At 38.7% G+C, this 20119-nt stretch overlaps 1 protein-coding gene across 1 annotated transcript in view; it reads left to right on the top strand.

Annotated features, from left to right (window-relative positions):
- CMC1 (C-X9-C motif containing 1) overlaps positions 1-19600 on the top strand; it is a 43597-nt gene extending 23997 nt beyond the window's left edge. Inside the window, exons 3-4 of the mRNA XM_074860915.1 lie at positions 18223-18313; positions 19342-19600. Coding sequence (XP_074717016.1) covers positions 18223-18313; positions 19342-19456 — 206 coding nt within the window. The 3' untranslated portion in view covers positions 19457-19600. The remainder of the gene's footprint in view (positions 1-18222; positions 18314-19341) is intronic.
- The last annotated feature ends 519 nt before the right edge of the window (positions 19601-20119 follow it).

Here is a 20119-nt window from a genome sequence, read left to right as displayed (position 1 = left end):
TCCTATACACTTCACTGTAATGGGATACTCATGAAGTTTGTGAAAAAGCACTGTAAAGGCGTGGCTTGAGATGTAATCTCACCTGTGGCCGTAGACCGCCAATTTAACCTTCTAAAAATCATTTTATGCAGACACAGCTTATGTTGGCAAAAAGGACTTCTAAATGCTATTGTTTAATATGTGGGAAATGGATAGGAAGCATATCATGCGGAAACACACAGGAGAGAATTGAAAGCAGGACTTCTTGATGCAGTCTAGACGGGTCTAACTGTGCTTTAATAGCATTAGCTTCCATTCTACGAAGCGATTGTCAAACTTGAGTGCTCTAGAAAATTACCTCCACATTGGAGGGCACATTTATCAAGTGTAAGAGGAATGCAGGGCTGGAAGGGACTTTTAGAAGACACTTTGGGCCATCATCTTCTCTTGTGGCCATATCCAGTATGCTTGTGTTTTTCCTGTAATCTGAGTAATGTTGCAGCTTCTACAGACAGGCTGTTCCAATGCTTCGTTATTTTTTACCATTCAAAGAATGGTTTTTTGTTTTCTAAGTTTTGGGAGGTTTTTTAATGCCTAAACTAACTTTTCTTTGTATATCAAGCCAGTTATATTCTCAGACATTGGGCAGATTCCTGGTCATGGTCTGAATAAAAGCAGCACTTTGAATGAAAGAAATAGGACAGTCTGTTTTAGCTAAAAAAGGCAAAAAGGGGAAAAAGAAGAGGGAAGATAAAAGGCTTGTTCAGTAACCATCCCATAAAACTGTTTCTACCGCCGAGTCCCTGAGACGGCTTAGGGAAGGTGTTGGACCCTGAGATTCCAGAGTTGTTTCCAGGAGTATGGAGAGTTTAAAACAAAAAAAAACCCCAAAACCTTAATGTCACAATGTAAAAAATGGCATTTAAATTCACAGGGAGAACTAGTGCTTTCAGGCTGAAGAAAATGATATCTAGTAAACAAGAGTGACCACAGTCTGCAACTTCAAATACTATGCTTTGTTGCCAGTTATTTTTTTTTTTCTGCCTTTGGGGTGGTAATTTTCTACAGTGAATCTGACAGCCCAGTCAAAATAATTCATAAGGCCAATGATGAAAAGTACTCTTTATTTTTTCTGGTGTAAATAAACTTTGTCATTCCTCATCTGTCCTGGTTTCTTCCTCTTGTTTCTTTGCTTTGTGTTTTCTGAGCGTTTTTTTTAATGCTCCTCCTTAATGTATATAAACTCTCCAACTTACAGTGTGCCTTCTGTTCATTGTTTAAGAAGCATAACAAAAAGTATAGTCTAAACATTGCTGAAGAAATTGAGCACCTAAATATGGAAAATGTGTGTTACAGGTTTTGCACAAGCATTAATTTGTGTGTGATACCCATCCTAGGTATAGGTATACCCATGCTGTAGAATAGTAGCCTAGAGAAGATGGTGCCTGCTTGTGTGCCAGCCCATTTCCCACCCAACAATGCAGCTTGCACAAAGTTTGCCTATGCAGGAAATGTCCCTTCTGTTTCTTTCCAGCTTGCAGAGCACCTCAGTGAGGGAGATATTTGAAAGCAAAAGTCAACATGGTTAAAGAAACATGGCACGCTGATTGAGACCCAGAGCAACAGGACAAGCACATAGGCTGTCAAGGATTCAAATGGGCATATTCCTTCTGCCTGACAGGAGCTCAGGACAAAATTCTGCCAGGCCATAATGTTTACATTCTTACATTATTTTAAGGCACTGTTCTGCATTATTACCTTAATGTAGGCTTTGACATATATCTAGTTAATGAACAGAAACTTACCATTGTTTCCCATAGAATATGGGAAAGAAGAGTATAAAAGAATGTGTACTGTTTGGGGTTGTATAACCACAGATTTAACTACTAATTAACTAGTAATTAATTAATTAATAATCTTTAACAGGGTACTGACAGAGCTCAGAGCTTCTGTGGTGTCTTCAGTGACTTCTATGCAATGTCCTGTGTTTAAAATATTTTATACTATCTACATCTAATGATGATTCATTACTGTTGAGTAATAGTACTAATGGTTCTTCAGCTTTCTCTTTGTAATAGAGGTGTCCTTATCTTATACTTTTGAAAACTATTCCTGATTTAACTAGTTGGAAAATAAAAAGCACATACATGATATGTAATGGAATTTTTTGTATTTTATACATTTAAAACAGCTTGAGAAAGTTTTAAGTCCTTTGTGGGGAGTGAGAATGGTGTGGAAAAGAATCCTCTTGCTTCAGCAAGGCTATTGTGTAAGTTCATTTTGATATGCTTCATCTGTTGAGTAACTATGAAACTTCAGCAGTTTTAAAACAGAATATTGTTTGGCGAATCTGTCCTCTTCACTCTGCCATCAAATTAATGTAAGTACAAGTTACTGACTGTGCATAAACTTTTGAGAAACATTAATTGCTGGGCAGAGAATACTTAGTAAATTACAACCCCAAAAAGTAATTTTTGCACTTCTGTAGAAAGAGGATTTTTAACAGAGTTGGCAACTTTTGCTTTAGCTGCATTTTCCCAACAGACTAGTAATTCAGATGAATAGTTCTGGTCTGATATTTTTCTCTTCTGCTCTTGCCATTTAAATATCAATTCAGGAAAATATGGCGTACGATTTTTTATTTTTTAACCTAAGTTAAATATGCTAGTTCCATTCTCTTCTAGGTAACTACTTATTCGAATATGCATTTATGTACCTGAATTTAATTAGAGTCTCATTACTGCTATTGTTAATGAAAGGTAAGATTCCATGTTGGATTTTTAAATGCAAAAATATATTATTGTCTTTGTGGAAAACTGCTGGATTGACATGACTACAGAATAAAGTTCTTTTCTAAATGATAACTAGTTGAGCTTAGGAAACTGATGCAACATTTCACAGGCAGTTCTATTAGTGCAACCTAATTTTGATCTCGTGATCTTACCCAAGGCTTGTATTTCACAAAAGTATTTTCGCTCTGAGGCATAAGCAGTGGCCTCAGTGCAGTGCTGTTTGTTGCAGATCTGATGTTACTGATCTCCATTGCCCTAGTGTTTGAGTTGCAATGACCTGACTTGCCTGAAAGCTAATTCAGCCGCTCTAATAAGGAAGACAAAAAAAATCACCTCTGTGAGCATGTTAAAAGTACTTAAAGGTAATTTATGTTTGCATTACCATATTTCAGGTCCACCTAGATACATTTCACATAAAGGGTAAATTGTGACAGTGACTATAATTGCTTTATGTGAAGCAGGTAGAATTCCCTAGTTTCTAATGTAATATAGTCAATATCTTAAGTTTGATTACAGGTTGGTGTACTAAAGTTTAGGTTCTGCCATGTGCTGTGGGCATCCATGTAAAGAGATATGGTAGTAATGACTGTTTTGTGTGTTCAAACCCTAACTGATTGCACGATAACTTTTTACTTGGGCAGGTTTTGTACTAGCAGTTCAGTGTTCAAGTCTCTAAGTCTTGGCTGGACTTGTGGCAAAAAGTCAGAATGATCATTTAAAGCTTTTTATGTTTTTAGCAATCAGAGGGCATGAATCTGAATAAGAAACAGTGTCTGTCCCTCCATGTCTCCCTTCTGCACTCTTTCAGAGCTCCAGTGGGACAGCAGCTGCTTCATACTGTTCTGCTGTGTTCAGAGAGGAGACCCTTGTGTGGAGCACAAGCCTTGGAGACTTACGTCGGCTCCTTGAACTCCTCCTTTATGATTTTTTGTTAAGTCATGTAGGATAGGAGACATTTAATCCCAGTTTTAGTCATCTGAAAGTTATGTCTAGTCTAAACCAGTCATCCTGTTTAAATCTCTTAAGTGGGACCTAACTGCATTCTGAAAGTACTTTGCGCTCACTCTGTCTCTCTCTCTCTGTTTTGTGTCAAGGCAACAAGAAGGACAGCAAGGTACTTCCAGAATCAGCTTTAGGTGAGACATGTAAATTTTAAGTGGCTAAAATTAGGTAAAGTGAATTCCACTGGAGGTCATTTTTAGTCTCTGTTCACACATGTAAATGAGGATAAGACCATATATGAAGGAGAACTATCATGGTTAATGCATATGTGATATTGCACTGATATGCATAAAACAAGGATGGCTACACTATGAATTTTTGTTAGGGTATTTGATCTCCTGCAAAAGCCAAGTAGAAACCCTTGGGCTTTGTGAGTATTTGCTGAAAATTCCTTTGAGCTGTTTTTTCCTCCCGATTTCAGGTTGCTTCCACATTGCTTGGGAGTCCCATTGATTTGTTAGTGCCTCCTGTAACATTAAACATCAGTGTGTCTGCAGGTTCTGTGCAGGTGTGGGCTGTCAGGATAGTAAGTGCCTTTCAGCTCCCACCTAGATTTGGTGGAAAGGAGGGGAAAGGCCGTTGATGCCTACTACTTCATTACAAACAAGGCTCAGCTGGGCACTGGAGTTACCAATTCTAACATTTGGGGAGAACACTTGGAATCGAATGAAGGTTTTTCCCTTTTATGACGCCAATTACTTCCCCTTTTTTTTTTCTTTCACCACTAGCAGCAGGCCTGGACTCTGGTTGAAGACTGAAGAATAAATGAAACTATTTTCCATAACTAATTTGACATCTTATTTCCTGTTTCATCACTTTTTTAGTGCATCACCAAATACTTATGATATATAAGACTGAATCATAGTATGTAGGGGAAAACAGGCAAATAATCCCAACAGTATAAACTTAAATTCATAAATCTGAGACTTGCAACCAGCTTGCTGTATAAGAAAACAGATGCCATGCAATAAATTAATACTAAGCTGAATAATAAACAAGATGTATTGTTAAAGGTCTTTAATGCAAAGAAAGTGATTTCAGACTTTCATATGCTTGTTTTCTGTCTTTGTTTAAATGAGGCCCTTGCATGTGTTTTCTTTATTGTTCTCTTTTACACACATTTGAGCTTTGTTGGGTTGAGAACTCGGTCTCTGGTTGGGCAGTGGTGATTAACTTACACTAAATAGGCAGCAGTAATGTGATTTGAGAATGAAAAGGATTCATTTCTTTTAAATGAGGGGAAAAAACCCAAGGTTGAAGGAAATAGTTTACATAATCTGTAAACTAGTTAAGGAGCTGAATATTTATGCAGGTTGAAATTGAAGCTTAGTTGCCCTCTAGGGGTTTTACATTAATACAGCATATGCTAGCTTTTGGGTGGGTTTTTTTTTTCTTTCAGAATAAAGGTGAGAGAAGTCTTTGGAAAAACTTACATACTGACAAATCTGTGGTGGTGGAGGCATGTGTACATCTGCATTCAGTGAGTGAAGCTCATTTAGTTCAGAACCCAGAAAATGGAGGAAAGATTTTTAGCCAGATGATGTTCTTGTAATTTCACTGTACCAGTGGAGACAGTACTCACAGTCATCCAGTCATAGCACTGAGAGGTCCCAGCCAGGAAAGATCCTTATGTGGAAGTCGGGATACACCCTAAAGAGCTTTCAGTCCTAAGTAGACATGGAAGACAAAATGTTACACAGGGATGTAACGGTGCTGCTGAGGCAGCCACAGTAATGGCAGCATTAAGACGGTCAGTCAGTTTCTGCTTGTGTTTGAGCCACTGAATGCTGCTTTGAATTCTTAGTGTCCTCAGCTACCACTGCCTAATGCGCAGGGGTCCTCTGTCACATCATGCCTTACGGATTCAGTGACTGAACTTGTTAGAGACGATCTGTGTCTCCTTTAGACTGAGTAGTTCTTGTTTGTGTAGCATATGATATTCCATAGGAAGTATCCTCATGCCATGGGAAATGTGACTAAAATGGCTTCTAAACTAAAGCCGCATATATATTTCTCCTTGTCTAAACTTTTAATGTCCCCTTTGCCAATGGTTTTGTAGCAGATGCATTGCTAATATTTGAAGGATTGCTAAATAAATTCTTTAAAATGCAGTTATTTTTCTAAATGTGGAAACCACATTTATGTTAGTATTTTTGCTGTTTCTTTCATAACAGTGTTGAGACTCTATTACTCTAAAATCTTTTTGCATCAGAAACAAGATACTTGTGGCAGGCAGAATAGATGCACTTAAGCAAGCACTTCCTGCCAGACTTGAGTGCACATGTGCATACAGCTTGAGGAACACAGTGAGGTCAGTTGACTGTCAGAAGTTACAGCACTGTCCCCGAGGCTTCATTATACCAAACTAAGTCTGGATTTGTGCCATTAAAGTCTATGGCGTCATACAGATTTTTATGCCATTTCCCCATTAAGCTTTACACTGAAGAATAGTTCCTCTTTTTTGAGGGACTTTCATAGCTGACAAAGAGTTCCTGGTGCATTTTATTTTGCTTTGTGGATCTGTTTGTAAATCCTCTGTCTAAAAGTATTTAGTTTTACTGTCTTCAAAATTACAACCTTTGCTGTGGAGAAATGGCCTCATCTCTTAATTTCTTTATAGGATCAGGTCTATTGTTACAACCCCTTATACATGTATAATGCTTTGGCCTGCTACTGTTTGGTTCCAACAGCTGGTAGCATCACAGAAGCATCTGCTTGGTTGTATCTACTGTATGCTTGGGCATGACATCGTGGCTTCAGCCTGGTGCTTCCTTGTCAAAAGTAGTGACTCTTACCAGCAGAGCTCCATGTCATCAGTTCTGCCTTCTCCTGCTCTCTGATGCTTGATGTCCATGCCCAATCTGCCTGGGCAGTAACTGATTCCTGGAAGCTGTGCGTTGGACCAAAAGACATGGTAGGTCAGAGGGGAGGAGTGGGTGGGTTGGTTGTAGGATTTTTTTTTTTCCTTTTTTCCATGATCACTTTCCCTCTGTGCGTAGAAGCACCTGAGCTGATCGCTATCTTTATGCAAACTTTTCGCCCAGAATGGAACTGCTCTGTAAGTAAAGATGTAATAAGCTGCTGGTCTTGCATTGTTCAGATGAGCCTTGGCTTCATCAGTTTAATGTCTCTGGAAAGTTTGAAGAAAATGTGTATTAACAGCTCGGGGAGGGTGTGTGGTATGGGGGAGTTCCTGATCGAGGGGAGCATCGTAATTGCCATGTTCCTGCAGGGCAGTGTGCAGTGCTCACAGCTCATGGAGTTTTCCAAGACCCAGACAAAATACTGAGTTGCAGTGCTTTGTCATTTGAAAAAGCTTTTGGGCAGCAGTTTCAAAGATGGAGGAAGAGTCTGGTGACTGGATTATTTGCTGTCTGGCCCCTAGTTAGCGCAGTCATTTATTTAAAACAATTTTCAGAAGATGGAAGATAAATGTTATACAGTTACTGCCAAAAGTCCAGATCTTGCTAAGCTTTAGCAGTGCACTTTCTTGTCTCATCATTAAAACTCATCTCTTGAAAACCATGAAATGAATAGGGAAGTCTGAAATTCTGACTGCCTGCATAGTTAGTGATGCACTTTCTTTTGAAAAAGTAATTATACATATGTTATCACACTGTGGCCACCATTGCAGAGGGTCAAATTACTCTCTTCAGTACACAGTTCAGAATATAGGCACAGCACAATTTTCTTTTCTTCCTTTTTTTTTTCTGAAAAATTGCGCTTCTGGTTCTGTCATCTTTAGAAATGCTGAATAGTACCTCATTCAGCAGGAATTCTTCCCACATCTCCACACTGGCATATGCCAAAGGCTAGTAGTTTTTGAAAAGAGAGATTAAACACATACTGCAAAATAAGTTAAGTACACGGTAGCCAGTTTTGGAGATGTTGGACTGATGGTTGGGAAGGAGTATAGGATGATTTGTGACTGTAAGTGAAAGTTGTCCTCTTTTAAAAGAGTGTGAGTGTATTAATCTTTAAGATTGTATCCTTGTTGGTCATATTGGGTCCTTGTAGAAGTGCCCAGAAGGCCTGAAATTTTGATCCGGTTCTGTCTGCCCTGTCCCACTCAGCTGGAACCCTGAAAGCAGTTTCACTTTTGCTTAGAGGATATTTTGGTTAATTCAGATGAGGGAGAGATAACAATAATATTAATGATGATAATAATACTTCGGTATTGGAACTTTGAGTTAAAAATCATATTTTTGGAAATACAGTAAATTGAATTGAGGGGGGAAAAAAAATATCCCCGAAACAGCATGCTGTAAATTAGAGCTGGCGTCAGAGTGAAATAGCTGTGTAACTGCCTCTTGAGGAGTTACATAAATGACCTGCTCTATCTCCACCGTGTGGTAGAAGGACATTACTGCTATTTATGCCACTCGGTGAATCTCTGTCTTCTGTAAATACTTTTTTTTAACTTTAGAGTTCAGCTCAGGAGTCAGTCACTATGGGACAGAGGTAGGGGGACGTTGGTTTTTTTTAATCATCTGTTATGCTCGCTTCTCAGCTGTCCCTGAGTGGCTCAGCAGCTCCTGAAGGAGGTGGGAGGATAAGAGCAGCGAGGCTACTCTGCACGGCTCAAGTTGGATGCACTTGTTTATATAGAAGCAGGCAGTGACAGACAGTAGCCATGGGGGAACTTGCATTTGTTCCAGTTCTGCCTCTTCCAGCGCCTGGTATGGTAACACTTGATGTCAGGGATACTTACTGCAGGGTGGGAAGAAAATTAGATCAAGTCAGTCTTAAAGAAAGCAGTTGTTTAAAAACAGCGCAGTTTGACTAGGCGGCTGTGCTCACTGGGCGTGCTTTCCGTGAATGCCTTATGTAGAAGGCAATGCTTGTACTTGACAGGAACATTCCTAAAGCAAGTATCTTTAGTAGACCAATCGTGATTTACCCAAGTAAACTGTTTCACAGCAGCGTTTACTTTGCTTAAAAGGATTTTTTTTTTTTGTAATTACAATGGGAAGAAAAGGAGGTCTGCTTTTCTTGACAAATCTGCCTGACTTGCCCAGCAGATTGTCATCCTTGAGCACTTAAATCTGCCTTGCCTTGCAAACTACAGTCACTGTGAAGCCTTATACATAATAGTTATGCCCTTGCTATTTCTCCCCTGTCTTCTGAGGGCATAACCCTCTTCTTTCTACTGCTATGCTCTGGGTGTCTTGCTTAGTCAGAGGCAGGAGGATCTGTCTCACAGCTGTTAAAGAGCTGGGTTGCTGGAACTTACTTCATAAATGTGACACTGTACTATATTCTGTGTGTTTGGGGCAAAATACGCATACACACATATGTATGTGTACACACGCATACAAAAATGCTGACAAATCTGGAAATCCAGGTTGGGAGATCAGATCAGGTCGAGCTTGTGGCCACTACACTAAAGCTAACAAGTAGATATTTCTCTGCAACATCTGTGCCAAAGCTTCATTTGCTGTTGAAGTCCAAGTTCTGTTGAAATTCTAGTGACTAAACACATATTGCTAATAAATTATGTCTACCACAGCATTTCATCAGCATTCAGCAATAGTCAGGAAGATACTATCTGGCATTTTGAAGTGTACGTTTTTTAAAAATCATCTTTTCTGGCTCAGTGATTACTTAGGAAAACACCTTCTCTTAGTCAGGTTTCATGTGTACATTCAGAATTCTTATAAAACTGAAAACTGACTTTAATCTTTCCATCCTTTGTCCCCCAGAAGTAATTTTGGTCAGATCTCATGGGTGCAGGACTGATACGGAAATGTAGGATGGGGAGAGCTGACTTGTCTTTTTCCAAGCAGCAGAATTAAGAGCTGCTGAAAGTACTGTGAGATTGCACGTGTACATTTTTTTCAGAACTCTGTTTTTTAACTCTACTTAAATCTGGTGTGTTTTTCTTAACAGTTTTAAGTATTTGTCTACTTTTCGTTACCTATACTGATTGGGTTGGCTCAAATTACTGTGTTTGGCTGTGTTCCTCAGTCTTTGGTGGCTTTTTTTTTTTTTTAAACACAAAACAATTTTTCTCTTTCTTAAACTTGCTGCTTTTCATTTTCATACACTGTCTCTTAGAGCTCATTATGAAATTAGGAAGAAAAGGTCCAACAATCTGCTGTAGACTTTTAGACTACAGCATGTATAGTGAGTCCGGTGAGAGAGATTTCCCCCATGCGAGCCTCTGCCTTGTATAGGAATGGGACTGTGTCTTCAGCATTCATGGCTTTCTTGGATTTATTTGTCATTCCTTGATGCTAGTTTCTTAAAATCCTCTTTTTTTTTCCAGAAATTTGGTCTTTAATGATTGTTGGGTTTGCAAACAATAGAAACCCTGTTAATGTTTCTGTAATAAAAAGTAGATCAGCAGCTGAGCATGACTTCTGTTTTGAATTAAGTGATGCTGGAGAATCCCTACATGTCTTACATGCGTTTTCAGAATTGGTGTGGTATTGTGGTTTCTAAAAAAACCCAACAAACAAATGAAAAAAAACAATAATTTTTTTATAACTTTTGAAACAGAAGGTTTAAAAAAAGCCATTGATTTTCTATATTCATTTGAAAAGCCCCTTCTAAGCCATAATTTCAGAAAAGAAATGATCTTGCCAGGTGTGAGCAGTTGATCAAACCCAGAAACTTGTAATATCTATGCATTTAAGAGATGAAAACCTTTAAGACTATTGCTTCTAAGTGAAGGTAGATGGCATTTACAGGGCAAGTAACTGGATTGTTCCGAAAAAGACCAACCCAACCAACCCTCAAACATTTCTGATCTGCGCAGATCTGTGCCTTTCCTCCCTACTGCTTTGGCCTATTCTACATCCAGCCGAGGCGTACTTTGAGACCAATTAATTTTTGCAGCAGGATTTTGAAAACTTGCTAATGAAAAAGCCATTCATGGTATGACACAAATAACCACAACTGCGATAGTTGGGACTTCAGCACAGGACTTAAGCAAGCCGGAGCAGATGAATGTTGAAGGAATTCAGGCTAGCATAAGCCTTTTTGGTATTTGGGTGTTTTTTTCCTCTTTCTTCCTCTTCATCTCTTGGAGGCTTGTCAGTTTAGACCCACTGTGCAAGTGATTGTAAGGGTTTTGAAAGGCATGTGAGAACTATATGCTTCAAGGTATAAGCCAAACTTAGAGTTGATAGTAGTTAGGAAGAAACTTCATCTGAGAAAATGTTTTCCTGTAATGTAGACTTGCTGGAACCTTTCTCTGAAGCAGTTGTTACTGGCTTCTAAGAAAGACGGTATACGAGACAAATGGGCCTTTTGTCTGATGCAGTATGTTATTTTCTTATCTCTAACTGTAAATGACCCCAAAGCAGTCTTCAGATTTGTTTCTAGGATATTGGTAACATGTATTCTTTACTCCAAGGCAATGTGTTTAGAGAAACAGTTTCTAGTTTTTTGGGAAATATTCTTCCTCTGCAGATCACAGTTGGGCTATCTGCCTTCCTGACAGTTCTTTCCTGCTGTATGTTCACCTCTCAATCATGAGACAAGTGACTCTTCAGCATTTGATACCAGCATGCAAGAGATGCTGTGGTCTGCTGGAGGATCCTCTGTTTGCATTGTATACCTTAAGACAAAGATGGTTTTCCATGCTGAGAGGGCCCTGGAAAAGGTTAGGTGGGAGGAGAGATCTTTAACACAGTGAATATCGCTTCCCTAAAATTCCTGGATTCCTGGAATCATCTTTCCTGCCCAGTCCTGTGTTGTGTGCTGCTATGTTATTGATCATCTGCCCCAGGACAGATGCCCCCAGCAGTATGTTGGAGCCACAAAAGCTGAAATGGAGCAGCTTTTTGGGGTGGTGGTGATGGGCAGGAAAATGGAAATTATCTGATTATTTTTATGTTATAGCAAATGAATATTTGTGGAGACAAAGTATTTGATCTGATAACAGAGGTTCACTTGAAAGAATCAAGGTTATTATATGTCAATTTTCTCTTTGCCCTATATAAGATGCATTTAATTATTTCATGCTATCTCCTTCTATTCAAATTAATCTCTTATATATATTGTTGCTCAAATTAGAATAATTCTTTAATCAGCTGTGTTATGCATACCATAGTAGACTAGAATAGGAAAGCTACTGCTGGCATACTGACGATGCATGTATTTTATTTGTTATTGTAATTTAAAAGTAAAATCAGAAATATTGATTTCTACTTGACTGGAGAGATGATTTAGTTTGAATATCAGACTGATCTTAATCAGGTGAGAATTAATTGAGTTGGAGGTATTAGATATTCAGTGATGTTAACTGAACCATGATCAATCTACAGAGAAGCTTTCTTTTGTACTGTGTTGGAAATACCAAATAGCTTGTACTCTACAATGTAAAACAATCTTTTCATGTTCATCCTACTACTTCCTCTGGCTCATTAAATGCACCAGTAATCTGTTCTGTGCATACTGAGTAATCTTCAAAGTAACAAGCTAATAAGTCACAATTTAATACAAAATTAAAAGCACAACAACTTTGCTATAAAACGTTGCTGATAATGTTTTGTGTCATTTTAATGGTTTTGTACACATTTCACAAACATAGATTTTAAAATCTTGTCCTTGTTTGCATTTTAAAGGGAATTGTTTCCCCCTCCTTCCACTGTCTGCCCCCCAAATCCCCATTGTTACTTGGGCGTGTTTTCTCCACCCAGTGGTAGAGCTCAAGGAATGACCCAAACGTTGGACAAAACTATTTCCTTTTTTGTGTAAAGGAAAAAACCTACCCCAGGAATAGAACATAAGCCTGGTCTGGATCATGATACAAGCTTTTTTTTTATTTTAAGAGTGTGATAGCAGTATCATAAGTGTTGAGAAAATATAAATGGTGAGATAACACCTCTGTAGGACTTTCTCTTAAGTAGTAAAATTGTAAAGTCTTTAAATAAACTAGAGCCAGACCCGAGAGGATCAATTTATCTTGATAATGGGGAATATTTCATTTATTTTGTGTACAAGAACATCTGCAAAATAGATACATAATTATGATTGATAAAACTACAATACTACTATGATAAGAATTGCACAACACTTTGCAATATGAGTCAATACAAAAGTGCCAAGTATTGTTATAATCTTAATCTGCAAAAAATGAACTTTCAGAAATAGCCTTCATGCTACATACTGTTCGTACACTGAAAATAATAATGATGATCCCTTGGCATTGTTATATCAACACAGTTTCCATGGAGCTGGTTGTCTGGAGAGAAGTCCCAAACACTTTTTGTTCTTCTCTTGCTTTGCATATGGAAAGACTTCGATGTTTGCAGAAAGAAGTAATTAAGTATCTAATTTTTTAAAATATTTAAAGTAAGAAAAAATACTTTAAAAAACCCCTTACAAATATAATTTGCTTGCTGGTTGTTGCTCTTTATTAAATCACACACACCCCTACCCCCCTACTTTCTATTTATTTTTTGTGCTTGAGGCAGGGTGTTACATTTTTTTTTCATAAAGTCTTTCCTTTACATATCTGCAACTGAAACCTCTGCAGTCCAACACACTGATTCCACCATTTCATTTTGAATGCAGCACAGGGAAGAGACCAGCCTACCTCTGCTTGGGGGTGGAGGGGTGTTGCAGGCTACATAAAGGACACTTACATCTTAAATATGGTGCTTTGTTTTTGTTGTCCACTGTTTGTAGGTCTGCAGACACTGAGATTAAGAATGTTAAATTTAACCTTCTCTGGTTTAATGGTGTGGAAGAAAATCATGTCTGTCCCTGAAAATTGTAGGACCTAAGAGGTCTTCCCATCACAGGCAGATCACCTATATGCTAGCACGCTGTAGTTAGCAGGTGAGAACTGGCCAAACTGAATTGCTCTGTATTCAAATATGGTTGTTCAGCTTTCGTTCGGTTGAAAGCAGACCTTCGTCTTTGCAAAGATACAGTTTGGTGCTACATAATTTGTTGATTTAGAGAAGGTATTAAATTGCAAGCTTGCCTTAGCAGTTAAAATCTCTCTGTGTGGCTGTAATGGCCAAAGAGTAATGAGACTTAAAACTCTCAGAACTGTGCCCAAAACTGATTTGGGATTTGCCTTTCAACAGAGGCACAAAGCTTTCTTCGTGAGAGAGAGGAAGACGACAAAATCTGGCCTCGAATCAATGATGAACTGTTCAGTGAACTGTTTCTGAGCTGTAGCCTCGAGGAGAGCTCTTTGCTCCCTGTGCATCCCTGTAGACCCAGCCTGTGGCACAGAGAAGAGCCTGTGGGGCTAACCTATGTCAGATATGATGTCATGAACTGTATCTGCTGCAGGTGAAAGAGGGGTCCATAGCCAGTTGCCGTGGTAACTGGTAGGCACCTGCAGCTCATTGACGCAGTACTGGATCTGTCTTTTATCTGTTCATAGAGCATTCACTGATGGGCATATGTAGCTGTGCTGGCAAAGCCTCATCAGGGTTCATTTTATGGAGGGCAAGCTTTTTTTCCCCTTTCTAACAAGGCATTTTCACTCCTGTTGTGTTGAGCTCTGTCTCTCATCTTATTTAACTTGTGTTTGTAAGTCTTGGGGATAACTTTTATTGCTTGATTGAAACATTTCTTTCTGTTGGATTATAATCTGCAATGAATTTGCAGACTGGCCCAAATTTGCATGTTATTTCACTGCTGCCTGAGGTTCTGTTTTGGTAGCTTGCTGCTTGCAAGGAGGAAGAAAACATTATAGCAGCCCACGAACTTGCAAAGTCATGGAAAGCTGTTTGCTAAAGTTGTAAAGATTGGATGATGCACAAGATTTCTAAAAGATCAATTCTGCTCTGAAAGAGCAATTGTTCTTTGTATCACGTGCAGTGTATCAGGAAGGAGGTTTGAGTGCGAGACCGGGTTCCCTAGCATTCTGATCACTGCTCGTAGCTGCTAAAGTGTTAAAACTACAATGGGTTTGTAATCAGATCCTGTGTATCTTTCCTTTTGTGGTATCTTGCTATGCACCCTGAAGCTTTGGTCTACAATGCAGATATTGTTTGAGTGAGGAATGAGTGGTGATTGTCAAGATTACAGAGATGGAGATGAATTCTTGGTTTGAGATTATATCTGGAACTATTGTGCGCTATTTGTGAGATTAGTCTCCAAACCAGTAGTTTTAACACTCTTTGTGCTACTCAAAATTGAGATGTTTTGTTTCATGAAAGAGATGTGAGCAAGATAAAGCATAATTAAAAATAAAACAACATTCTCCAGACTCCTGTAAGGTTTCTGGTAAATGTTTATAACTAAACCTGTTTTGTACTACACTCCTTATGTGACTGCCAAAGGGATTTTAAAGTGCTGAAAGTAAGAGGCGAGAGGGATAGTCAGGTGTTGTGTGCTCGTATGAGGATGCGCAGTATGCTTTAACTGCTCCTTTTTTTCCCCTCTGATGTTAAGCATCAGTAATGTTAAAGCTAGATAGCTGGAAGCAGTTTTATTACTTTTCATCAGTCCCTGGCTGTGTACTGCAAGCGGGGCCTTCTGAAGCCAGGGAAAGCTTGCAATTGCAGTTCAGGTTTTGTTCACTGGGACATCACGCCTTTAACCAATCAAGACTGGTGAGCTAGCAAGTGAGAGGGACCTCCTGTTGTCTTCAGTGGTTTTTTTTACTTCACAGCTTCCAGAAGGAATGATTACTACAAAAAAAACCCCAGCACAGCACTTCAGGAAGTGCCTGTAGAGAGTAGAAATCAAACTGGTCACTAAACAAACCATAAGCTTTCAAAGGCTTCTGATGCTTTTCCCAGAAAAAACAAAGGACATTTTTAGAAATGTGATAATAGGTGATTTTTCTGAGATGCTGATGTAGGAACGTTCAATGTAAAGAGTCCAGGAATGAACTGAAGAAATGTCAGATTCACTTTTAAAAACCAAAGAAACATTTTGATAACCTAATAACCCATTTCTTGTGTGGTTATGAGCTTACATTGCTTCGTAAACTTCGGCTGTCCAGAAGTATTCTCAAAGTTGTGCATGTGTATTTGGATGATTTTAGGTCTAAAATTAAAACACATACCAAAAGAGATCTTAGAAATTGAGTATGGTTGTTAATAGGTACCTTTGAGCACAGGTTACGCTGTCTTCCCAACTGGTAATTAAGTGGTTAATTTAAACCTGGTTTTTGCATACTTTCAGCTGGTACATTTTTCGGGTGGCATATGGTGATGTCACCAGCGTATAACGTTAGGTGCTGTGTTGAAGCACACTTTAAGTGTTCATCAATAATATGTTCAAAGTAGGTAAGACGTCAATTCTTTGTAAAGTTTTGCAAAGATATATGTAAGTTTGGCAGTGCAGGGATGCTCAAGACTGTCATCAACACTTTCAGCAAACACCACTTTTTCTGGTAAATTATTTTATCAAAAGCCTGATTAATATAGCCAGTGGGCAGGCAGATTAGCCCCACCGAGGGGTTGCTGGCAGCTGTTGGATCACTTTCTCCTTAAAGTCTGGCCAGTAGTGTCCAGGTTACTAGAAGCTGAATTTTGTTCCACTGAGGTCTGCAATTGCTTAATGCCCATTTCAGTGGGTATCTGCTAGGAGCAAAGGACAGGACTGCTGCTTTTATAGGCACAAATCTCTTTTTTCTTGTTTGTCGAAGTTTTGATGTAATGGAAGTTATATCATCATACACGATCAACAGTTACTTAGGCAAATCTGAAACTTCAGCTACCTGTCTTGAAAACATACAAGGACAGGTACAGAACTATGCTACAGTTGGTATGTTCAACAGTTGTGCCCATATTCTCACACGGTCAATAGCTTGCAGGTACTTGATGTGCCTTTTGATGCCCAGCATGACTTCAGAAGGTGCATCTAGACAGTAAGCTTAAAGAATGGAAGTGGTACAAAAATTGCTATTTCTGTAAATATTACATATCTGATCTCTGTGTACAAAAAGTAGAAGATTCTGGTGTGAATACATGAAGTACAAGGTTTTGGACAAAACAGAGTAAGAGCAATGCATTGAGCGCATATATATACATATGATATTCAATATGCATGTAGTCAGTGTATCTAAACATATTTAGTGTACATACACACTGAGTATAGATAATGTGATTTACCCTTTGTAGCATCTTTAAGTTTTGATGTTACTGGATTAGCTGTAAATTTTGCTACAGATGTGCAAGAATGTAACAGTTTCTGTATGCCCTGGGTTTGCTGGATATTAAATCACTACCAGGAAAAGCTCAGAAGAGGAGAAATGGATGGAACTCTGGAGGGGGGGACACAGTAGATTTGACTTTGGTCTTGATCTGGTTACTGGTTGATCTTGGACAACTGGCTTTGTCTCTCTTTCTCTCTTTTCCACCTGTGAAATGTGGATGATTACTAACTCAAACCCCAAATAACAAAACACTTTGAAATCTCCTGATAGGAATAACACAGCCAGTTCTTATCTAGAGTTGTTATTTAGTGAAACATCTGTACAGGGCGCTGGTAACAATGAGGTATAGTTTTAGTTACTCCCAGATGAAAACCACACCCTCAACCATGACTTTGCAGTTCTGTTTCAGTATCTCATGGACTTGTTTTTAAGTCTCGAGACCCTTAAGACCCTTGGATACTTTCACTTCATTGAGCAAACAGGTTGGGAAAGGACAGATCATTGTCTCTTCCCCCTTTTATATTCCCTTGTTCTTAAATGCCAGAGATCACGATCCCAGAAATGTAGATGATCATCAGTATTTTTGTGGGCAATGCGCATTACTAGCCATTTGGACTTTGAAGAAATGCTGAATTGAAGAACACCTACAGGCCACTACACAATGTAGAGAAGATACAGAGAAGATGGCAGTCCTTCCTGGAGCACTGTAGTGCCACAGAATACAGTCTGGTACTCCCAGCTGATAAACTGTTGGCTTTCTCCTTGTGCTCCCAGGAGAGATTTTTGGAAATGCCAGGAAAGAACCATGATCTCACAGTTTCTTACCTCCTGTCCCAAGGGAACCTTCACAGGAGGCGATTGCCAGTGGCATTTCTTTGAGACAGTAGTTGCTGTCAACGTTACTGCCCTCCTAATTTGTAGATACAAACATGCTTCAGTAATTTCAAAAGCTTTGATTGTAGAGGAACCATTAACAACCCTGGCTTACCTAATTTTTCATGCTTCCTTTTGTTTTACTGCAATAGCCCTGAGTAGTCTGTATGAAAAGCAGGCACAAGAATCATGGATTTGCTGCAAGAGCAACTTCAGAAATGTGTTGGTATTAGCAACAGCAGTATGTGTGTGAACGTGTTACATGGTATGAGGGGAGAATCACAATTAAAATCTTGTTGCTAAACAAGTGACAAAGACCTTTACAATCAGTATGAGACTCCAGGCCAACTATGGTTATACTAATAATAACGAATCAAATCTGGTCTGTGAGGTTTTTTTATATGGAATAGTATACACATAGGAGGATTTTTTTACCAATTGTAATTTTTCTAACTTTAATTTAGTTTGTTTTCTTTTTTTCTTTTTTTCCCCCAGCATTTACGAAATGCTGTCAAGAAACTGGTTTGCTTATGGTGGTGAAGTGTCAGCAAGAGAACACAGCACTGAAAGACTGTCTGGTTGGCTAGTAAGTCCCTCGTGAGTTTTTGTTTTTTTGATGGATGGCCTATACTAATCTAGAAATGAGTAGAAATCTTAAATCTTCTGAAAAGGATTATGCAAGGTTAATGATTTTGATGTGTTTTCTAAAAATTGCATCTTTGCTATATTAAAAAACATGCTGGCCAGGGCCCTACCTGACAGGATTTTATTTCCTTCCTATGGCTGTACTCTCTCCTTGATTTAAATGGTGACAGATGTAGATGTTCAGCCCAGACAACATGTCACCCTATATTCACTATGCTGAATTACACATGTGGGGATGGGGGTGAGCAGTAGAAGCACCTTCATACCCTGTTACTGAGACATGAATAAGTTTGTTTCAATTTTGCTTCTTGAACTGGTTTTTAAGATTTTACTTTGTCCTGAAGGTGTCCTGCTGTTGTGAACAGCAATAGCAGCAGCAGTGGGAAATTGTTAGATATTAGAGAGGTCAACTTGAAGCCACGGTGGATTAAAATGTCTCTTTTGGAAGTCCTAATTTATCCCCAGTGCTGTCAGGTTGAAGTGTTAGATTCTTGGAATTTCCCAGAATGAGGGTTGGGGATTTTTTGAGTTCGACTGGGGGATGAAGGGGGTTGGTTTGTTTTCCGGTGGTTTGTTTTTTGTTAAGCCAGAGATTAAGGTTAAATGCCTTTGATCTACTGACAGTTATTCTCAAGTATTTGGGAACTGATGAAAAAACATGTGCAGCCAGGCAAGAGTTTGGGCTTTCCCTTTTTCTACCTTTCCTCTTCATGGCTTCACTGTAGAAACTTGAAAAGGACTACACCTCAAGACAGAGCAATATCATGAGCAAAGGCAAACCAACTCACTATTTAGTTTGCAAAGATAACTCTAATGCTTACGTACTTTATAAAAAAAGGTATTTTATTATGGAAGGCAGGCAAATTTTCTTTGGGTGTCAAAGGAAGATCAGTTATGAGTGTTATTCATGCAATATCCGTTCCATATTGCAAGATGAAAGACAGTATTATGTATTTGTCTGTCTTGTAGCTATTCTGATCCATTATTCTACGAAGAATGCAAAGCAGAATATCTGAAGCAAAGAGAAGAATACAGAGCAACTGGAATTAAGAAAAAAAGACAGAAGCTTACTTCAAATGCGTAGTTAAAATGAACTTTCCAAATTTTATATCTGACTTTGATTTGACTTAATTTAAACAGACATAAATAATCTGTACCCTTCTGTGTGGAATTTAACTGATACACAAAATGAGATGAATGGAAAATAAAATAATCTCTAACCTTAAAAGTCAATTTTTAAATTTTCTGTAATTAAAGATATAGAGCATGCTGTCACAGTTTGCAAGAGAAGTTACAAAGGTCTGTTCCTCTTTGTGGACTTGAGGTTTTCTTACCAATTTACAAATGGCCTTTTGGAATTTAAAGCTTGTATCTAGTTATCTGTGGCAGGCCACATAAAAACTTGAGGGTGAATAATTTCAGTTGTATTAACTGATCACAAATTGGGTATACACTACAAGTAGTCTAATTGTCATCTGAAGCTGAGGGTGTATGGAGATATTCGTGATGCTCTTACTAGAAGAGAAGGGTGGCAAATGCAGAAGGGAAGAGCTTCTTGGACCAACTTGATTTATCTGCTTGATGAAAACGTTGAGTCATATGAGAGCCTGAATAATACTTGTGCCTATACTGTGACTCATTTTTAAGTCTACATCATTAGAAGAGATGGCTGCCCCATGCCCATGTGTGGCCCAGACTGACCGTTCCAACTCTTAGAGGAAAAAGTCATCGGATCGAGACCTTTCCC

The sequence above is a fragment of the Strix uralensis genome, chromosome 1 (assembly GCF_047716275.1).
Source record: "Strix uralensis isolate ZFMK-TIS-50842 chromosome 1, bStrUra1, whole genome shotgun sequence".
NCBI lineage: Eukaryota > Metazoa > Chordata > Aves > Strigiformes > Strigidae > Strix > Strix uralensis.
Note: the sequence above shows the minus strand (reverse complement) of the source record. Positions and strands in the feature narration are given on the sequence as shown.